This window comes from Takifugu flavidus, chromosome 18, assembly GCF_003711565.1.
Source record: "Takifugu flavidus isolate HTHZ2018 chromosome 18, ASM371156v2, whole genome shotgun sequence".
Lineage (NCBI taxonomy): Eukaryota > Metazoa > Chordata > Actinopteri > Tetraodontiformes > Tetraodontidae > Takifugu > Takifugu flavidus.
Genome location: NC_079537.1, coordinates 6,531,237 through 6,551,101, shown reverse-complemented (window position 1 = coordinate 6,551,101; position 19,865 = coordinate 6,531,237). Strand labels below are relative to the sequence as shown.

Below are 19,865 nucleotides of genomic sequence, written 5' to 3'. Positions count from 1 at the left end.
GGAGAAACCATCTGTCGCAGAGCGGGGGAAGGTAAACACACAAGAGCGACCCGTTTTCGGCTGTTGTTTAATACGACGCTCGGGAACGCGTAACAGGAACACGTCGCCGCACCTGACGGGAGGCAACATGGAAAAGAACTCATGTCTTCATCATGGCCGTCCTGTCACCACCAGTCACTTCCTGATTAGACGGAACTAAATACTTCAGAAACGCGCTCTGCAGCTCCTTCCTTGGTTGTACTTCTGAAAACATCTCTGAATATTCAGTGTAAAGTAAGAAAACAGCTGATATGAACGCGCGGCGGCGTCACGGACGGCCCTGGATGACCTCAGGGTTTTTTCTAAAATGATCTAAAAATGCCTTGTTTGTGCGCTCGGCTCGCCTTAGCATGCGTTAGCTGGTGTCGATCAACATTAAAACACTAAAAGGCCTTTTAAATGTGGTCTCTAATGCATTTCCATTACATTTCCAAATTAGTTATTTCACTTCCTTTGCACTCTGGGGCACTAAAAAATGCTAGAACCAAACAAGAAAATCTCTTTTCTCCACCTCTAAAGAAAAAAACATTGAAAAACAGTTTTCCCAGGGTTACAGCCCAGTTACCTCTTTATTCATGCTAGCATCTAAGGGGATTTATTCATTCTGGAGGTCCACGCACACGTGTGTGCTGTCTTCATTTGATGCATTGTTACCCACTGGTAGACGTAGTTGTGGAAAATACATTTTCTTGTTTCAGCCAACTTTCCGCCTTTAAATATTTAAAAAGCTGCATAAAGAAGCAAATGTGCATTCAAGGTCTATTAGAAAGCTGCTCCAGAAAGTTTGAGTGGGCTTAAAGTTTGTTGGCTGATGCTCTTAAGTGGGGATGAATCATTTAGTGTTATTGCTGTGGAATTAAATTGCATTAAATTTGATTTGACACACATTCTTTTTAGGTTAGCGGAATAGTTACATATTCGCAGACTGTAAAGAAAGTGATTAAAAGTTGAAAGGAGGAATATTTGATGCACATTTGTGCACACAAACCAAGCAGGAGCTTTTGCTTTTGTCCCTCTGAGTAAAAGACTGGAAGAAGAGAAGAGCTGAATAAAAGTTTTAGCAGTGTTCTATGCAAACACACATTTAAGGATTCAAACAAAGGTCGTGTGTAGTCATGTTACAATGAATCCCTTCGACTGTCCAACTACTGATGGCATTATGCATGATGCCTATGGAGGCAACAATAATTGGACACCATTATTTACACCAGATTACAGCATTAAATGTGAATAGATTGGTTTTTGAGAGAAAACCGTCCCTTGAATAAGCATGTCTAGTGACGTCCCCTGTTAGTGTGTAAGATGTGTATGAGTGTGGTTTACAGCGCACAGATACAGGCTGTGAATCGCCTCAGTGATTCTTCTTTTGCTTATTGTGTGAATACGACAGAGTTTCAGAGACTCTGAGAACTATTTGGAGAAACCAACTCGGACCCTTCAACCTGCTCAGAGGCGACGCTGCTGTCCAGAACATGCTCAACATCCAAGAGTCCATCGGGGGACAATGACCTCCGTTCTGCTTCACATTTATCACGATGCTTCCCTAAAGAGTCCTGGCAGCGGCTCTTGTCTGGTTTCCTTCTGCATAGCTTGGTCAGCAGTAAATCATCTCCTGCTTTCTTTACCGGATCTGTTAGTGGGTGATACCAGGTCCTGAGTGTGAGGCAGACAAAGACATGGGGGAGGGGACAAAAGACAAAATATCCTGCATAGCATCCTCCTCCTCTGGCTTTTTGACTCCTGCGCTGCAACAAAAAAACTCTTGCTGCTCATCAGGAGCTCAGAATCCTATTTGCAGACAAGATGGCAGAGTCTTTCGACTTATACACACACACACACACACACACACACACACACACACACAGCAGGCTACAGGTAAACAGGGCTGTCAGGCTCTTCAGTGGAGGAGAAACGGGGGCTCAGTGTGTGTCTGCATGCTCAGCAGAGCACCTAATTGCAGTGATGAATATGAGGCGGTGGTGATTGGAGGAAAATCTCCAATGAAGTCTCCGTATATAAACCTTTGGAAGGAAAGTAGCTGTTTATAGGCTGTTTATATGATGCACTGCCACATACAATGAGCTACAGATTAGAGCAAATAGAATCAAATAGTGAGCCGGGGCTCAGGGTGTTGCACTTGTATTATCATTCCCTTTCAAAATAAAAGACACTGCGGCTTAATAGTGATCTAGATGTGTTAATACAAAATCCTATCTCTTCTATAGGTTTCCTATTTGCATCTATGATGTATGTATCTGTTTCTGCCCCTCCCCAACCCTCCATTCCCAGGTGGTTACAGCTACTAGCAGCTGTTACCTGCTATATAAAATTAGCGTTTATAAGATGAGCTACTACAGGACTCCGCATCAAAGACCTATAAATTGTTAATAGCATAATGTCAGCAGGAGGATTGTTGAAAGGTGCTCACGCTGCAGGTTTTTGATGGGTGGCTGCAACGTGAATACATCATTTACAGATTATTGTATTTGTAGATTTCAGGTCTGAAACAGCAGATCTGATCACATGTGAAGGAGGCTCTGCAGAACAGCAGAACTCTGAGCTCATCAGTCCTGCTTCTGATTAAATCCCTGACAGACGAGGATAAACTCAGGGAGGTTTACATCATCTGAAATTCATGAGTGTCCTGCTCGTCCGTCCTTCGCCGCAACCTTGGATAATGTCATGCATAATATCGAATTCCAGCCGGTTTGTGAGTTTGAGCTGGCGCTCTCTCAAGCACAACACGCACGAGGAGCCTACAGCCAAAAGCTCTTAACACAAAGAGCCTCCACCAAGACGCACGGTCACGTGCAAATACTTCACCCATAGGTGCGCAGCAGCATGTGGTGACGCCACCAAACACAACTCAACCCAATAAAGGACATTTTAGATATTTCCAGCACCAAAAACAGGAGATCGTAAAAGAGCCATCCGTGATGGAACCCAAGATCTGACAGTATGCACAATAACTTTCATCTACACGGGCTTTGAAGTGTGGGGGAGGGGGAATTTACAAGGTCGCTGTAATGAAATATCCAACTGCTGCCTTTGTTGCTGTGAACACTTCCTGACTTGGAGGACAAACTTTGGGACGGTGAAAAAACGAGTTATGAAATCAGCAACGTTGCGTAAGCAGCGACCTCGTGTGACTCCTTCAGAGGGTTCCATCTATTCTTAATCCCTCCTCATTTCTGCTCGGTAAACGGGAGTGAAAATCGGCAATTAATTCCAACAATTACCGGTAAGAGTGGAGAAGACGCGGCGTAGCCCGCTGTCTGGTATCCTCGGAGTCACAGACACACACAGACCAACGGTGTGTGTGGAAACCAGCTCCTGCCAGCTGTCAAGAAGAAGCGTCCTGGGAGTTGTCGGCACCTCTCGACCGTATCGTGGACTCCAGGGCGAGACATGCAGGCAGGGATGGAGGATCCCCAACAGCGAAAAGAGAGAAAGTATCTGTCAATCTGTAGAGTATCTTTAATAGTGGAGTGTAAAATACTTGGAATGGAACAGAGAGATGGAGCCTCGCTCCTCTTTCTCGTTGGCGCCTCTGGTGTGTTCAGACTCCAGAACAGTAGGGGGCAGCGTGCGCACAGGAAGAAGAGGCAACACAGCTGTTATTTTGAATAATGAGGACACAGCAAGAGTCTGGGAAGATGGCCGGGCCCCAGGCAGGTCTCCAGTCACACCTGGCAGAAACTTAGACTCCAATGGACCTGACGTCCAGGCTTCTGAAGTGGGAGGAAACTGAAGGAAGCCGCTCCGTCTCAATGGTACTAAACAGCTCCCGACTGATTCAAGTTTAGTTTCAGTCCTTTCTGAGATAAAATGGCACCAATGGCAGAAACGTATCCCTTCCCAAGCAGCTTTTGTCCTTTAACTACCTCTCTTTCTGCAGTTTTTCGCACTCTTCCAAACACAACTAAAGCTGTGAGAGCTGTTAGCGCCGCTGTCGCCGCTCATTTTAGCTCCACTCTGCTTTCATGCCAGTGGCTGATTTTTCAGTTTCCTGACGACTTTCTTTCTTTTTTGTTTCCAGTGAAAATAAAGGTGCCTGCTGAAAGCTGTTCGGCACATTTTCTAATTTTTAAATCAGAGTAGGTCCAGGTACACTGTGATTTACGTGACTGCAAATTATAAATATGTGGCAGCCATAATTCTAAAAAAACATTTATTTCCTTGAACCTGTGGGAGAGACAGAATGGGAAAAAAGAAAGAGCTGGAAAGAATATGGGCTGGGCAACGCTCTGCCAGAATCAATAAAACTGAAGGTTAATGCGATGTTTCAAACACAATCCTATAAAACTGCATCAGGATTAAATCCAAGTGAAACAAAGATGGCAGAACCCACAGGAGTCAACGGAACTTCAGGCAGAAACTCCGCGGCTAGCTAGCAGTCTTTTAATGTCCCTGCGCAGGTAGCAACCAGATCACACCAGCACACATCAGACACTTACGGACTAATTAGGTGGCAGCAAACTAAAGACAAACTCCTCATTTACCTTTTGAATCTACGATCCCACAGAAAGAAAATGGGGGAGGGAACGAAACGCTGATGAAAACAAGTTGCCAGAAGTTGGTCGGAGCTGTTCCCACCTCTATCAGATGTGTTTCTGAGGTAAGGCTTCTTCTTTGGCCGTAGTTTACAACACAACGCCATAAATATTTGACCGAAAAAGAGGAAAACGTTAAAGGAGCCTCACAGAAAATAACCTTTGGAGCGGAACTAATACCCCCGCCGTTCACAAGTTTGGACCCTTGCAGTCAGCCGAGGCGGCGACATGTTGGCCCCAGCAGGCTCTTGTCTCCAGTTGCATACACTTAACACTCCACGCACACACCTCCACCCTCCTGCCGTGACATTTGAAGGACGCGGGCCTACAGGGGAGAGCTGGTTTCGAGAGGTCAGGTGAGGTGGAGTCGGAGGACTGGATGGTTGGAGAGATGTTGCGGGGTAAACAACACTTCAGAGTTCAGCATGCATGCCTAATGCGCTCTCTCGCACCAGCAGCTCCGCTGGGCTAGGCTGGCGATGACAGGCTGTCGGCAGCGTCTCTGGTTCCTACACCAACTCTGCACATCCGCTCTGACAGGTTGGGCTGTTCTGATCCACTTCCTGAGCAACAATCATTTGAGCGTGTTAATGTAAACAGTGTGATATTGTGTGATATGTATCTATGAATGTCTGGGAGACACTGAGATGACGACTCCTTTTAAAATACATACTAATGATATCACGATAGCCGTAGCGACAAAATACATATGCAGGTACAGTACAAATATGTACATTAGTAAGCTTTGTTTAGACTGGACAGAAGGTAAATTCATACATTTGTAAGGAAAACTGTCTTGATGGTATCCAGGCCCTCCATCATTCTGGCTACAAAGAAAACGCTCCTCAGACACAGATATAGTCTCTTTGTGTGCCAATAATAAACGACCGCGGGGTCAAATGCCATGACTGTCAGATGAGCTCAGCTTGAGAGTGGGCAGATGAGTGGATGGTCAGAAAGCCACCGCTGCTTTTCTGCATTCTGGCTGATGCTCTTGGACTTTTTTTCAGTAGGTGATAGTAGCCTGACTGTTGTCCAACCGGAGGAAGCAGTTTCAGGTGCTGTCGGTGCGTTCCAGAATTCCTGTCTGAATTCCCAAATGATCAGTTGATCGAATTATTGGTGAGGCCCCCGATGATGTATGACTCCGTCCCACAAATTCTAGAGAACCTTGATTGAAACCAACTTTGCAACCTTGGCTCCTCTGTTCACCAACAGGTTGAATGCTAAAATCGTTATTCTCCGATGTTCAACAGCATTCCACACATTGGTTACCTGGCTGGTGGATCCCAAGTTTGTGGTTGACCATTTGGAGCATTTCCCCACCCCCAATTCCCTTTCAGCATCCGTTTACATGACGACAAGGTTTTCTTTGTGTTCTGTTTACACGAGAAAGGTGCCCAGAGTGTCCGAATCAGCAACTTCTGGAACCGATTCACTTTTGTTGCCGAAAAGTTTTTAAGTGTTTAAGTCTCCGCGTCAGTAGGGAGCGGCGTTTACAGTGAAACCGGTGAAGCGTGGGGCACGTGCATTACTCTTTCAGATAAAGGTAGCGCGCACATGCAGGAACAACAGCTGGAGTTGATGACCGAGCAACATGTATGCTGCTAGCTGTGCTAACTCTGCTAGGTTTGTTATCGCGCCTCCAAAAAAGGTGGATTTGCTGTGTCAGTACTCTGACCATTGGAGACGCATTTGTTATATTCCTCATCACAATCTTTCTGCTGCACATCGCCACCTACTGGCCCGGCATGCTCTCTACAGTGTTTTCAGTTGTTATCGTGGATCTGGGTGAGCATCGTTTTCACACCATCTCTCGTGTGAACACAGAGTGCTTTTGAAAACGCAAAAAAAAACAACCCAAAAACTTTTGTTGTCATGTAAACGTGGCTTTAGACTGAGCACACCTTTACAGCTAGATTTTGTATCATTTCCTAAAAATCTATTTTAATTAAAACTCGGAGGCGAACACGGCTGTCTAACCGGATCGCAGAAACAGCAACAAATACTTTTGTGTTCCAAGAGATCAAACTCGGGGCACACACATAGAACATTTATTGCTGTGTAGTCAGGCTCGAACCTTTGATGCCATGTTCATCTACACAAGGTCTCCGAAGCTAAAACAGCCCTTGGTTTCTTCACATTTCCCCTCTTCTTCTTCTTGTTCTCAGGTAATCAGGCCGACATCTTCAGGAAAAGGCAGTCGCTTCATAAACACACACACGCAGTCTTTGCCATCCCCCAACGTGCGGTAAAACATAGTCATCAAAGTGATTTTGCATGATCAAAACAGAGAGCGACCCCTCAAAAGTTCTGACGACGCCTCAATCTTTTTGAGAAATAAAGAAGGGAAAGATGGATACAACAGTCGATACACCTCGAGGGATCAGGCTTAGAAATAATGAGCATCTCCTTTTTGGATGATGGCGTTATTAATCAAAAGTCAAAAAAATAAATAACTTTGCATTAAAAGATGCAAATGTAGGTTCTTTGTTTCATTGTCAGCTTTTGAGCTCAAACTATATGACAGCATTGCTACAACATCCTGTACCATGTAGAGAGGTGGGCACGAGAAAATGCATCAGGGTCTCATTTCATAAATAGGCATACCGCACCGCATTCCCAAATCCATGCTTGAGGAATGCGTCCATGAGCTACAGGTCAAATTAAAGCTCTCACATAGATGGATGAAGCCAGTCATGGTTGTCAGCAGGAAGATAAAAGTAAACTGGTTCCTCTGTGCAAAAAGGAAGCGTCCATGAGCCAAAGTGATGCTTACGTGCTGAGTGAATATGGCTGTTCCCATGCCTGGATGTTCCCCGGAACATTAAAAACAGGGAATAACAAGAGGAACGCACAGGGATCAGGCATTCCCAAAGAGATATGTGCCAGAGGGAACAACCACGTCAGCGCTCGTAAGTTTGAAACTCTTTAAAAATTTTTGCTTGTTGTTTAATACAATGGCCACACTTTTTTTTGGTAAAAAAAAGCCTGTTAGAAAAATGGAAGCCACTGGCAGACAAAAAGTCCCAGACAACAAGTGAAAGAGATCGTACAAGTTCAATTAAACAGCGACAAATAAGGGCAAAACTTAGACGTGCCTATTCTCTTGTCTACAAAAATAGTGGTGTAGAAATTACATCATCATCGACTGACATGACATCTGATACACTTCTGAATATTGATTTTAAAAAAATCTCTGTTTAATGCAATTCCATCATGCAGTCAAGGTCCATCGCAACTCTTGGGGTTTGTCCATTCCTCTCACATCTTCGGCACAATGCAAGGAAGTAGAGTCAAAAGGAATGTGCTTAGAGTTTTACTTCCCTCACTTCTCCCCAGACTCACCGCGACACCATTCCTCTTTCTTTTTGATGGCATCTAAAGCTTTGTCAAAACGTGCGTTCATTCAAACCTTTTTTTTTCTTTTTTTTTTGATATATACCAATTTTTGATTGAATACAAGACACGGGAAATAGAAAGGAAAATAACCAATTTCACGAGTCACTCCATGCACAGTTCTGCCTCTGCACTCCGTCAATTTCTTTCATTTTCCACTGCCAGTCACCACTAAGTTGACAGAGGCACAAAGGTTTCATCAGTCAATACCAGTCTCCTGTCTCAAAAATACAGAAGGTACGGTGAAGTGATGAGAAGAATTGCATTCATGCCCTCAAACCCAGAAGCGCTGTGCTTCCACACAATGATGTGTGTCTCCCATTCTGGTTTAAATTTGACTAGACTCAATAAGGGTCCAATGCCAGCGTGAGTAGGACCTGCGCTTTTCTTTCTGCCCTGCCAAACGGACGATAGATCTGTTTGCGTGCTTGTCCAGCCAAACAAGGACCTTCCTCAGCGTTTCTTCCACGTTGATATGAACTCTGCTCAGCCTCCTCTCTTTCTTCGACACGCTGTGGTCTCCGTTGGCAGGAACGCCGGCTCGCCCCTCTCAACAAACCCAGACTGACAAAGAGGAAGGTAATCCAGGTCGAGGCACCTCCTCAAAGTTGAGTATCCTTTAGGTTTCGGAGCAGAACTTTTTGAGGTTCTTCGACCTTCATCCGATGACCTTCGCAACAGAACTTACCAGTAGGCTACAACCAAGACCAAGGCAGCAACACAAAGGTCTGCTAGTCGTGTTAAAAACAGGGGTGGATGGGCACAATGATGGTTTTGGAATATATCATGTGTTAAGCCTCTCTCTCACTGGTGGATGCAGAGAGATGGAGAGGAGCGGTGATGGGCTTGATCCAAATAATGGAAAGACATATAAAGGGTAAACATTAAGCTTCATCTATTCTCTCGACAAGGCCCTAATGTGGTTTGGCTCGAGCTCTTAGCCCATCCTTTCCCCCCATCTCCCAATTCTCCTCTTCCCTTTCCTCTTCTTGCATCCGTGTGTATCCCCGTCCAAGGATTGGCCAAGAAACCTTGGGAGTCTCTAAGTTTTAGGCCTAGAATCTCCCGGCGGCCCTCCCTTCCCCGGGATGCCAGCAGCATTCCGCCTTGTTCCAGGCTACCTGTGCTGTTGCACTTCTTTACTGCACTTCCTGAAGACACCAGGGAGTTTGGTGACAACAGTGATGTCAACGATAAGCTGCTCATCGTCTCTGACAAGTGTTCACTATTGCCTGCTTGACTAGATCCACAACCGCCAATTGACGATCCGATGACTATGCCCAGATCCTCGTCTGATGGGTCAATAGAGTCATCGCGGGTGTACCCCGGGCTGGTGCTTCCTCGGCCACTGCTCTGGCTGCGCTGGTGACCTATGGTGGCTCGGAGGGTACGGGAAGATGAAGGGTTGAGCCTGGGCCTAAGGATCTGTACTGGCGAGGAAAAGGTTGTGCTGTCCTCCGGTAGCTGCAGAGGGCACACAAGTGGTACTGGAACTGCGGGCAAAGGAAATTGCAGGTTCTGTGGTGGGGAGACACTGAAGCTGAGTCCTTCTTCCAAGGTGGTCTGCAGACTGCCCTCAGAGCTGCCAGTTGCAAGCGATGAGTCACTATGGGACGGGAACTGAAACATGGTGTGGAGTTGGGTCAGAAAATAAAGTCGTTAAGTGCACATTCTCTTGCCATTATAGTGAATAAAGAGCCTTGCAACCATCATTGTCTCTATTTTCTGTCTCACTTGTCTTCATTCCATACCTGTGTACACAGCATTTTGCTATGAGCTCCTGGGGACTGTAGCGAAGCCCAGGAAGCTGGAGAGGTTAGTCTCAGACCCCGTGTCAACCGCAGGCTCCTACTGCGGGGGGGTGCGGGGATTGCAGCACGTGCAGGGTGGAAGAACTCTGCAGGGAAACGTAGAAGAGTAGAAATGATACTGGTTGTTGGTATTTGAAACACCATCTTGGGGGGAGAGCAACCTTTGCAGCACCACCCCAATAGTTCCTTCTGCTGTGGGCAGTTATGGCTGCGTGGTCTCGAAAATTGGGATTAAGATTTTGGAATAACTCTCAGAAATGTACCACTCGGTCTACACACAATTGGCCTGTCAGTAGTTCAGATCATCTGTTTTACTCACCAGGGCTACAGTGAGGTGAATACAAACGTAAGTGATGGGAGTGCTTCTCCAGTTCCTGCAGGGCACTCTTTATCTCGACGCCGGGGCTGATGGCAGGGCAGGGTGGGTGTGACCCCTGCACCTGTGTCTGGACCACAGTCTGAGTCTGGTGACCTCCTACACCCCCAGCATCTGCAGAGCCGTGGGAGTCACTGCTGCATCTTTCCTGGAAGAGGAATAGACAATTCAACAATGAAGGGCAATTCCTTTCTTTTTTTAACAAGAAAGAAAACCGCTCTGAAGGGGGCTTTCTGTCCAGAGCTGAATCAAAACCATCAACATTCTCAGTGCTGCTTCTCCTCTTTCCATCTTTAATGTCCTATCTTTGTTTTTAACCTACTTGAATGTGAACTGCGGTGTATCTTCCCCCTCTTGTTACAGTATCCTTATTTCAGTGACCTTATAGAAACCTGGATGAATGCCCACTGGCGTGTGCTGCGAGGTGATAAGGCAGCTTTAATGTATCATCCCTCTAAGAACTGTAACCCCCACTCAGCCCTCCCTGCCTTTTCTCTCTCCTCTAATAAGCTGCAGCTCTTTTAGTGACACAGGTCCAGCTTCTTCAAGATGATATCCCATTACAGAGGACAGGTGAAAGTGGATGATGACAGACGGTCTGAAAAGTTCTTGAATTACCAGACAAGAATTGAGACTGAAAAGATTAAATCAAGAGGAAGAGAGGGGCCACATGAGTCACTTTGATAGCAACTAAGTGGCAGGTGGATTCTTCATAGATATTTCTAAGCGCTACCCAAAAATGAGAAAGATTTGGAGCCCAAAGTGCATCCGTATTCTGGAGCCCATCCCACTTGTAATAACAGTATTACTCACCGTGGCCTCTCGCGTTAGCAGCCGAAAGGCGGTATGTTCGTCCAGACTGAGGTCGTCCGGCAGGGCGGGGGAAGAGGACTTGTCCGATAGCTGCTCTGACCTCAGCGACGCCTGCTCAATCTCTGCCATCCTGATCTGCTGCAAAAAGGTTTCATCTATTTAACGATGCCTCAAAACTAGAAAGTAAGAGACAGGGGAGAGGGGGTGGCGGTCGCTGCAGACATCCTGCAGGGAATTCTCTCATTAGCGAGCGATTCGCTGTCATACATCATCGCTAAAAGATTAACATCGCTGAATGAACTGAGGTGTGAGGACACTCATTTCAGCTGCTACTATCATATACCCGTTTGCTCCAGCTACCTTTGTCGCATCAAATTGAGACCTTAGCCCCAATATATATATTGTTTACCCTGAATTAGTTTCATATTAGATTTTCTTGGTTCTTTCTGCAGAACAACCAGCAAACACTCCAGAATTTCAGAGGTTCTGGGTGCTGCTGTGATGCAGAAAATAAAAGAAGCCTGCGGGTTAGAAGGACAATGAGGTCCATAAGAGGGATTAATCTTTGATATGCATCAATAAATGAACATTCCTTGACCCCCTGAGCATGAAGAAAGGGGCAGGGGCAGCTTGTTGAGGCCCTGTTTCATTAAGAGCGCTCTGCTACCGTGTGAAGGTACCGTACAGTATTTGCAGCACTTCCACATCTCAGTGTTCAGCTCTCTGCAATTTGCAGGCTGGAACAGCTATCAGAAGGCAAGGAAAACACGAGCATCCCTGCGCCTGTGTGCCAGGGTTTTGCCTTCAGGGACAGGTGGAAGAACAGGTGTTCACTGCAGCCGGAGTTGTTTTATTTAATGCTGGAGTCTAAGCAGCAAAATCAGTGTTGTGAAGATAATATTCAAGCTAAACACGCTAGAGTCAGACAGCTTAGCCTACAGGTGCAAATGCTGTCTAATGCGCCGGCTTTTTCCCAGGCGTGGACACGCAGCTCGTTTTGTAACAGCTACAATGAGACAAACGGTTGACGACAAAGAGGGGCGACATGTTCTGTGCAGAGATCTTCAGTAACGAGTCTCAAGCTTCGACCTGAGACTCCCATTCAGCAACTGGACAAATACTCCACTCTTTCCCACACACACACACACACACACACACACACACACACACACACACACACACACCACACACACACACACAGGCATGACAGATAAGAGATAAATTGAGTCAAATACAGCAGAGCAGTTGACAGACAGAGCAAGGAAACATGTAAAATGAGGGAAGAGAGATGGTTTGACAGCCTCTGTAGGGAGGTGGGGAGCAGAATTGACAGCAGAAAAGTGGAGAGTACAGTTCTTGTAGACCAGCAGCACCTCGGCGTTCCAAGGTTCACGCAGAATCGGATCCACCGTGCAAAAGTCCTCAAAATGCAAACCCAAGGTGCGAGCATGCGTGCGCTGCGGGGATGTACTCTGGTACTGTATGTGTGCATGCGCTGGGCCTCATTAATCATCATTTCCGCTCACGCGGGACTCCGCCGTTATGCTCAGTAAAGGGCTGGTTTCCCCTCTGGAGCTGAAGCGTAATTCTGCCGTCCAGTGGCTTGAAGAATCTCCCGTTGGAGACTCTTTATGCGATGAATGAAGCCCTGCGTGTGTGTCTGTCCATGAGTACATGCAAATCGGCATGCCTGCTGCCCTGATCTGTGCACAGGGTAGAGTATTACGTTGCCAAACTAGACTCCATCGGAACACAAGGGATGAAATGAATTCCCGAGTAGAATAAATACAATTGTTTATGCCTTGTAAGCAGTTGTAAGTTCACATTTACGAACAGACTGAAAGCAACGTCACTGAGAAAGGGCAGACATCTGCAGCTCTGTTTCTTTTGTGAACCGTCCTCGGCCCTTCGTAATAATGTTTGGGGGGGGGGGGGGTACCTCTTGCAGGTGGCCCTTGCAGTCTTTGCAGATGGGCGGAGACGAGTAGTGGTGGAAAACAGAGCCGGAGAGGTTGTCGATCATCAGCATCTCCCCCTCCAGCGTGTCCTGGATCAGGAGGGACACACTGTCCAGCCACTGACTCTCCTGGAACACACGCACACACGCACCAGGACACGTACGCACACGGGACGCAGGCCGGCAAAGGAGTCGCACGCAGGCGCAGACATGTGCACATGCGGACATGCAGAGACATGGAACACGCAGGGAAAAGGCAGAGGCTCGTGATCGGGTAATAGAACTGGGCAAGGTAAAGAGTCACGTGTTCTCATGCATTCGCCTGTGGACGGGAATTTAGTGTCAGACCAATAAACCGGGACAAACCCACCTCACCTACTTATCAAAGCCCGTGGGAATAAATCTCCTTCCATTTCGGAAAAACAACCTCCCCGATAAAATAACTGCAAACCCTAATTAACCAAAAAATACACATAGTTTCCCCTGGAAAGCCTTAAAGCAGTTATAGTGGCGCCGTTACGTTTGATAAATCACCTCAATTAAGATACTCAATATGCTGTTGAATCAATTGGAGATTCAGGCATTTCCTGGGCGCTCGGAGCGTTATTGGGTTTAAGGCAATTTGGACCCAATCGAGAAAGGCTTTTTCTTTGACCGGACTGATCCCTCCCTGCTCCAATCTCATTTGCCAGAGCCGATTTACCGAAGAAACCCACTCAGGCAGAAAGAGGGGAAGCTAAAAAAGGAAATACTGGACATGGGGAACTACTGGGGGAGCCAATGGAACATTTATAACACCTCTGTTATTGTTGTTGTTATTTATAACAACACGCACAAACACAGACACACTGATAGATAAAGATGCGGTGGAACAAGGCCTCTTCACCCCCCCCCCCCCCCACACACACACGGTTCATAGGTCCACTCTTAGATCTGTTACGCAAACACACGTCTGACTCAGGCTGCTCCGATACGATCGCTCAGCTGCTGGTGATGTTGAGAACGAGGGGGCGAGGAGCTCATCAGCCACGCGACTGTACTCCGCAGATATAAATAGACCAGGACGTGTTGCGCCGGTGCCGCGCTGCGGCGCAGACGTGCCGGCGGCGAAGGCGTCTGTCAGCCGAGGGGCTGCAGCACAGGCCCGTTTAAAGGCTCGCCCAGTCAGTCCTCTGGTACCTCAGTCTGCTGGTGCACAGCCTGGAGGAAAAAGCGTGCTGGACTGACGGCGGTGGCCTGAATGTTGGCCTCCATTAATGACTCTATTAGTGGACAACAACAGGGCCTGTCCACAGGGAGCAGGGGGGGGGCGCGAGAGACAGGGAGGGAGAATTAATTACTGAGCCTCCCTGACTGTCAGTGTCAGCTGTTGTACCTCCAGACCTGCTCTCTCCCTGGGACCCCTCCACTCCCAGAGGAGCTGGAGCCATTTTAGCTGACGCCATCATAGAATGCGCTACATTCTATCTGTTTCTGCATCGTGCTTCTGTCTGTCAACCAGCCGGGGCTAAAAATGGCTTAATGCAGCCGACTCTGCTCAGGTGAGACGTCTAATGGCTGCTGAGTCACCGTCACACGCGTCTCCGCGCTGACGCCTCCTGCTAGCGTCAGCTCTCAGACTCCTGCGGGCAGCGGCGGTCAAATGTAGCCTGCCAACAGGTCGCCAGCACACAAAGTTTCACTTTATAAAGCCTAAAAGGACTGAAAACTTCTTAAGAATGACTAAAAACCAAAGGAGGAAGGTTTTGATGCCCAGGGAGGCTCCCTGAGGAGTCCCTGAGCTACTGCAAATGTGGTGCTAAACGTATTATGCTAATGATCAGATACGTCGTTCACGTTCCAAAACAACAACAACAACAACAATAAAGTGTTCTTAAGGCCATGTTTACAGTGTCCAATAATTCTGTTTTTTATCCTTTATGTTGAATTTTCGGTTTATTTTTGTTATCTCCCCGCTGGTGAGTGGATGGAATTTGGACTTTTTCTGCGCTACAGCGTTGAACAGCAGTGCGTCCTGGTCCGAACGCTTCGTTACCCAGCGGCTGCTGGGATTGTGCAAAATCACACGTTTCGTGTCGCCCAGACGCATTTCCAGACATAACAAAGAGACAAAATACAAAATTTTCCTGCTGATTTATAAAGCTGATTCCTGCTCGGAGGATGGGCTGCAGTAAAACACCGCTGGACCCACTAAGGAATTTTAATATTCCTGCCAGGCCCATCTGCCAGACACACACACACACACCACACACACACACACACACACACTCACTTGTGACGGCGAGTACACTCCTGGCTGCGGCGGGGCTGTTGGCCGCTGACTCGCCCTCACTCCGTCGCCCTTCTCTCTTCTGGAAACTCCCCTCTCCGCCATCGCCGCCGCGCCCCCAGCGCCTTTGTCCGCCCTCGCACCCCCGCAGCCGGGGGCGCCCATGCAACAGAGGGTGCCCTGGGCCAGCTCCAGCTCAATCTCTGCATCCATCTCCGCCTCCTCCTGGGCCTCCTTGTTGGAGTCGTCGAGGTGCTTCATCAGCACCGCCACCACCACGTTGATGAGGACAAACTGCGCCGTGAGCACGAAGGAAACGAAGTACATGGGCGAGATGAACTGGAGGCTCGGGTTGCAGTTATAGTCCACCTCGGTGTTGTGGTCGGGTGGGCACTCGCGCAACGTATCCTGGGGGGGGGGGGGGGAGACAAAGGGTCACAAGGTCAAACGGAGGGTTGTGCAAGTAAACAGACATTTTTATTTATTCAAGACCTCAAAAACAGCCCTCAGCTCCAGGACTTAGAGCTGAAGAGGTCTTAAACTTGGTGGTTTGTCCATTTAGGGCATCCCCAGAAACATGTTACAGCTAAATCCCTGCACTCGTGTGTCATTTTTGATATAAATATCTTATTTTATGCAAAGGAATCAACAGGATACTGAGGTTAGAACTATAAAAACACAGTTTATTATGAGAGCTTTTAAACACTGGCTTATATGAAGGTTTCCACTCTAGCTTGAGCTAAAGCTAAAGCAGCTGAAGGTGATGTGATACTTGGCAGCTGGTTACATTTTAACAGGGTTTTTTATATTAGTTTGATATTAGTTTGTCACCAAACTCTTCATTGTTTCTGAGCCACGACATCATAATAAAACGCTCATAATTTAAGCCCTTCCAGGGCTCTGCTGCGTGCGCTCGCGTCCTCTCCGGTTATCCGTGTTTGATATTTAGCTGCTGCCGCCATCGTGGACGAGCAGCACGGAGGAGTTCAGCTGGAGCCGAAGCAGAAGTGACAAGTGTTGTCTGGAGGAAGAGGACGGCGCCGCCACCCCGGCTGTGACCGCCTGCACCTCCTCTAGCCCTCAGAGCTGAAGCCGCTCTTTCCGACCTAATTTGTCGGGACATTTACAGACTGGGCTTCTTCACACAACACCTCTGCCCCCCCCCTTCTCTCTCATCTCTTCACATATTTCAACCATATCTCCTTCCTCTCTCCTGTTTTCAGTTTTGCTGTATGAAGAGGAGGAAGGATAATAACTGGGCACTTATTTTCTCCCCCCACATCTCCACCAGCGCCTGTGCCTCCCGTTCTGCCTTCTCCTCCCTCATTATTTCCCATTTTCTATACCATCGCTCCCTGGCTAATTAGCCCTCAGTCTTACCTGCCGAGCAGGTCGACTTCTCTCATCGGTAATAAGAAAGCTAAAAAAGAAGCAGTGATTTATGTGAGAGTTTGAGGCAGCTGTGGTCTGCTGCTTGGCTTCCCGGCCCACTACGATCCCTGCCGCCTTCATCCAGGGTGCGTTTAATGGTCCAGAGCCGACACGCACCGGTGCAGCCCCCATCCCTCACCTAGCAGCAGCAGCATTCAGAGCCAAAGTGAAAGATCTGTGCTTGGGGGGGGGTTAGTGCACGTGCAATGAGACGCAGCCGTCCCAGTGCCAACCGGCCAGGATATCTGCTGAGCCAGCAGAATTCCGGTTTCATCAGTGTTAAGAGGATCCATCTGGCCTCATGTGTGAGGATCCGGAGCGCTCCCTACCTTCATGATGCCGTTCCAGTTGTCGCCCGTGGAGACTTGAAACAAGGTTAGGAAGGCCATGCCGAAGTTTTCGAAGGTGGCGTGACGACTCATACCCTCACAGGGGTAGTCAGCGTTGCAAACTGGGGTCGAGGGGGGAGGAGAGAAGGGGGGGGGGGTGAGAGGAGGACATAAAGGGAACAGGGGGAGAAATCGTCAACGGGATTTGCAGCTATCGTGTCGCTTGTCCAGAACAGGCGGATCAGATGAGACGAGGACGCCCTCCGGCCTCATCTCAGACAGGCTGCGCCCGGATCTCTCCTCCGTCCCGGTTCTAACAGATGAAGCAGTGGTGCCACTGGGCCTCACCTGCTGTAGCGTGGAAGCTAGCGGTGAATGAGGTGTTCCGTATCCTAAGAGCGGAATCTCATTTGATGGTGCAGCACGTTCTTCTGCAGTGTTTTGTTTAGTTCTCTCACACCAACTTTGACCCCTACGTGACCCAGCTGCCGGGTCCTCTACATGTAAACAGCTGTCTGAGCACTTACCGAGTTCTCCGAAGAGTTCCACTCCTAAGGCGGCGTAGATGAAGAACAGCAGCATAAAGAGCAGGCCCAGGTTACCCACCTGCAAAACACACGAGGGGCGTGACGCCGTTAGTGTGAAAACTCGGTGAAAACTGTACAAAAACAGCCCACGAAAAAGCTCCGGAATCCACCGTTGTCACAGATAAAAAGAAATTTGGGTTGATATTATTGCTGACTCTTATCTTAAACCTCTCAAGATGCCCAGTGAGTCCACACACACACGCACACACACGCCGTCACACAACTTCACCACCGTTCCATGCAGCCACCTTCAGAAGTTACAAGAGCCGCCTGTAGGTGGCAGTGTAAGTGTCGCCACTAGCCACGACAGGTTGCACCTGTAATGTGCTGATCACCCTGAAAAGGTTGGAAACACACAAAGAATTTACTCTCTATAAATTAGAATCAAGTCAGTCACGAGAAAAAAAAAACGTAAGGAAGCTTAAGGAGCTGAAGAAAAGGAAAATATAGGTGAGTCCACTTAAGCCTCCTTTGAAGGTGTAGAAATGAGCGTCATCATTAACAGACGGTTCTGATGGGTTCAGACGGGTCTGATGGTTCTGACGGGTCTGACGGGTTCAGACGGGTTCTGCCTTACGCGACTGCACGGATGGCCCCCGTAAGAACGGTTTAATTAGCCTCGGTTTTAATTACCTCCTGTGGAGCTCTCGGGACGGAGCAAAGGGCTCGGCCTTAATGAGTGAGGGATCGATAGAAAAGAAAGATAAGGAACCTGTTCTCCGGCGCCTCAGCTCGCTGCCCGTTGCCGCGCTATCTGCCTCCCTGCGTTTGCTCCGTCTCAGCAGATGGTCAGGAGGTCAGACAGTGTGTGTTTGTGGACTGTGTCCAAAAATAAGGCAGCCGTCTGGCGCTGAACCTCTGTCCAGAATGCTAACACTGACAAAGCTCCAGTTTGGGAGCAAAATCCGCAAAAAATTTCTGCCTCAAAGCTGAGAATTGTTTGGCAGGAATCTCTGACAGTGAGCAGACACTATCATCGATAAAGATTAGCAAGATATTATCTTTTAATGCAAAGCTAAGCTTGTTAGCTACTATGAGACTTTAAATACACGCAAAAACCTGTCAGACTAGTGAAAAAGGACCCTGCAGCCTTTGCAGAGGGCTTTAAATTCAGCGTTAAAAACAATCACTGCATGTTTACACAACCGTTATTGATTCATAAACACTCACACACCGCTATTAGCTTAGCGTTCACGCTCAATTCAAGCATAAACCCGAATTAACTCGGGGAGTCCGCTTTTGACTGCCTATAAAACAAACAAACAAACAAACAAAAATATTTCACCATCAAAGGAACTGCGGGCTGTTTTAAGAAGCCCCCGCTGTTTGGAGCCCACTGTGGCGGCAGCGGGAGTCTGGCTACTCTCAACTGAGCTGAGAGTGAAAACAAGACAACACGGCGTGTGCACGTGCCAGGCTAACACGCTGTGGCACAGATGACTCACCCACCTGGAGGAAGTGCCTGTAACACGACAAAAAAAGAGCAGGACTCGTGCTAATGTGGCTGTGGACCGAGCGGGGCTCGAGGTTCCTCTCTGGGAGTGTGTAAAGGACGGGTGAGTGTTTACCTGAGGCAGGGCTTGAACCACCGTATCCAGCAGGGCTCGCATCCCCGTCGCCATCTTCAGGAGCTTCAACACTGCGTGATCGAGAGACAGAGAAGGAGACGTTTCAAGTGCGTCCCTCCGGTTCAGTGAAAGGTTGAATCACCCAGAGGTCAGTTTGTAACCGAGCAAGACGATTCAGAATCCTGAACCGAAGGGCTTCGCTGGTGTCTGGAGCAGAACCTGCAGTAGCCGCGGCGTTAGCTCGTTATGGGGAGGGATTGAAGTACCTCGGGCGATTCTCAGCACCCTCATAATCCGAATGATGGTGGGGTTGATGGGGAGGGCGGCGCTGATCTCAATCTCCTCCAGGGTGATGCCCATCACGGACAGGAGCACGATGGCCAGGTCCAGCTGGTTCCACCTACAACAAACACACACTGGTGTGGCTGAAGGTGTGGCGCCGCGCCAGCTGCCGCGCGATGGCTGCTCAGCACTGGGCGACCTCATCCTACTGATGAATCTGGGATTATAATTCTTCACAGATAAGTCATTCTGCTGTGCCGGTGCTGTAGTAGCACCTGTAAGTAAATATCCACCTATGCCCGTAGCCTTAAAGCCTCACAGCTAGCTGCACAGCTTAGTATTAGCGAGCAGCTATAAATGCTAGCCACCTCTCTGTGCAGGTTGAGATTGAGTTACACTAATCTGTGTATTATCAGCTGTCCTGTAATATCACCAAAGCTAGCGAACAGAT

General features: G+C 48.1%; 1 protein-coding gene across 4 annotated transcripts in view; it reads right to left on the bottom strand.

Moving 5' to 3' along the window:
• Window positions 1-5,235: 5,235 nt before the first annotated feature.
• cacna1ia (calcium voltage-gated channel subunit alpha1 Ia) overlaps window positions 5,236-19,865 on the bottom strand; it is an 84,651-nt gene continuing 70,021 nt past the window's right edge. The window contains exons 28-37 of one of the 4 annotated variants that reach the window (XM_057015754.1): window positions 19,399-19,532; window positions 19,133-19,203; window positions 17,505-17,583; window positions 16,978-17,099; window positions 15,221-15,625; window positions 12,931-13,077; window positions 10,992-11,126; window positions 10,122-10,326; window positions 9,743-9,888; window positions 5,236-9,611 (exon numbers count right to left, since the gene is read on the bottom strand). In XM_057015754.1, the coding sequence (XP_056871734.1) occupies window positions 8,883-9,611; window positions 9,743-9,888; window positions 10,122-10,326; window positions 10,992-11,126; window positions 12,931-13,077; window positions 15,221-15,625; window positions 16,978-17,099; window positions 17,505-17,583; window positions 19,133-19,203; window positions 19,399-19,532 (2,173 nt within the window). In that variant the 3' untranslated portion in view covers window positions 5,236-8,882. Of the gene's footprint in view, window positions 9,612-9,742; window positions 9,889-10,121; window positions 10,327-10,991; window positions 11,130-12,930; window positions 13,078-15,220; window positions 15,626-16,977; window positions 17,100-17,504; window positions 17,584-19,132; window positions 19,204-19,398; window positions 19,533-19,865 lie in introns of all 4 variants that reach the window. The other 3 variants (XM_057015753.1, XM_057015755.1, XM_057015756.1) reach the window with 3 other exon arrangements.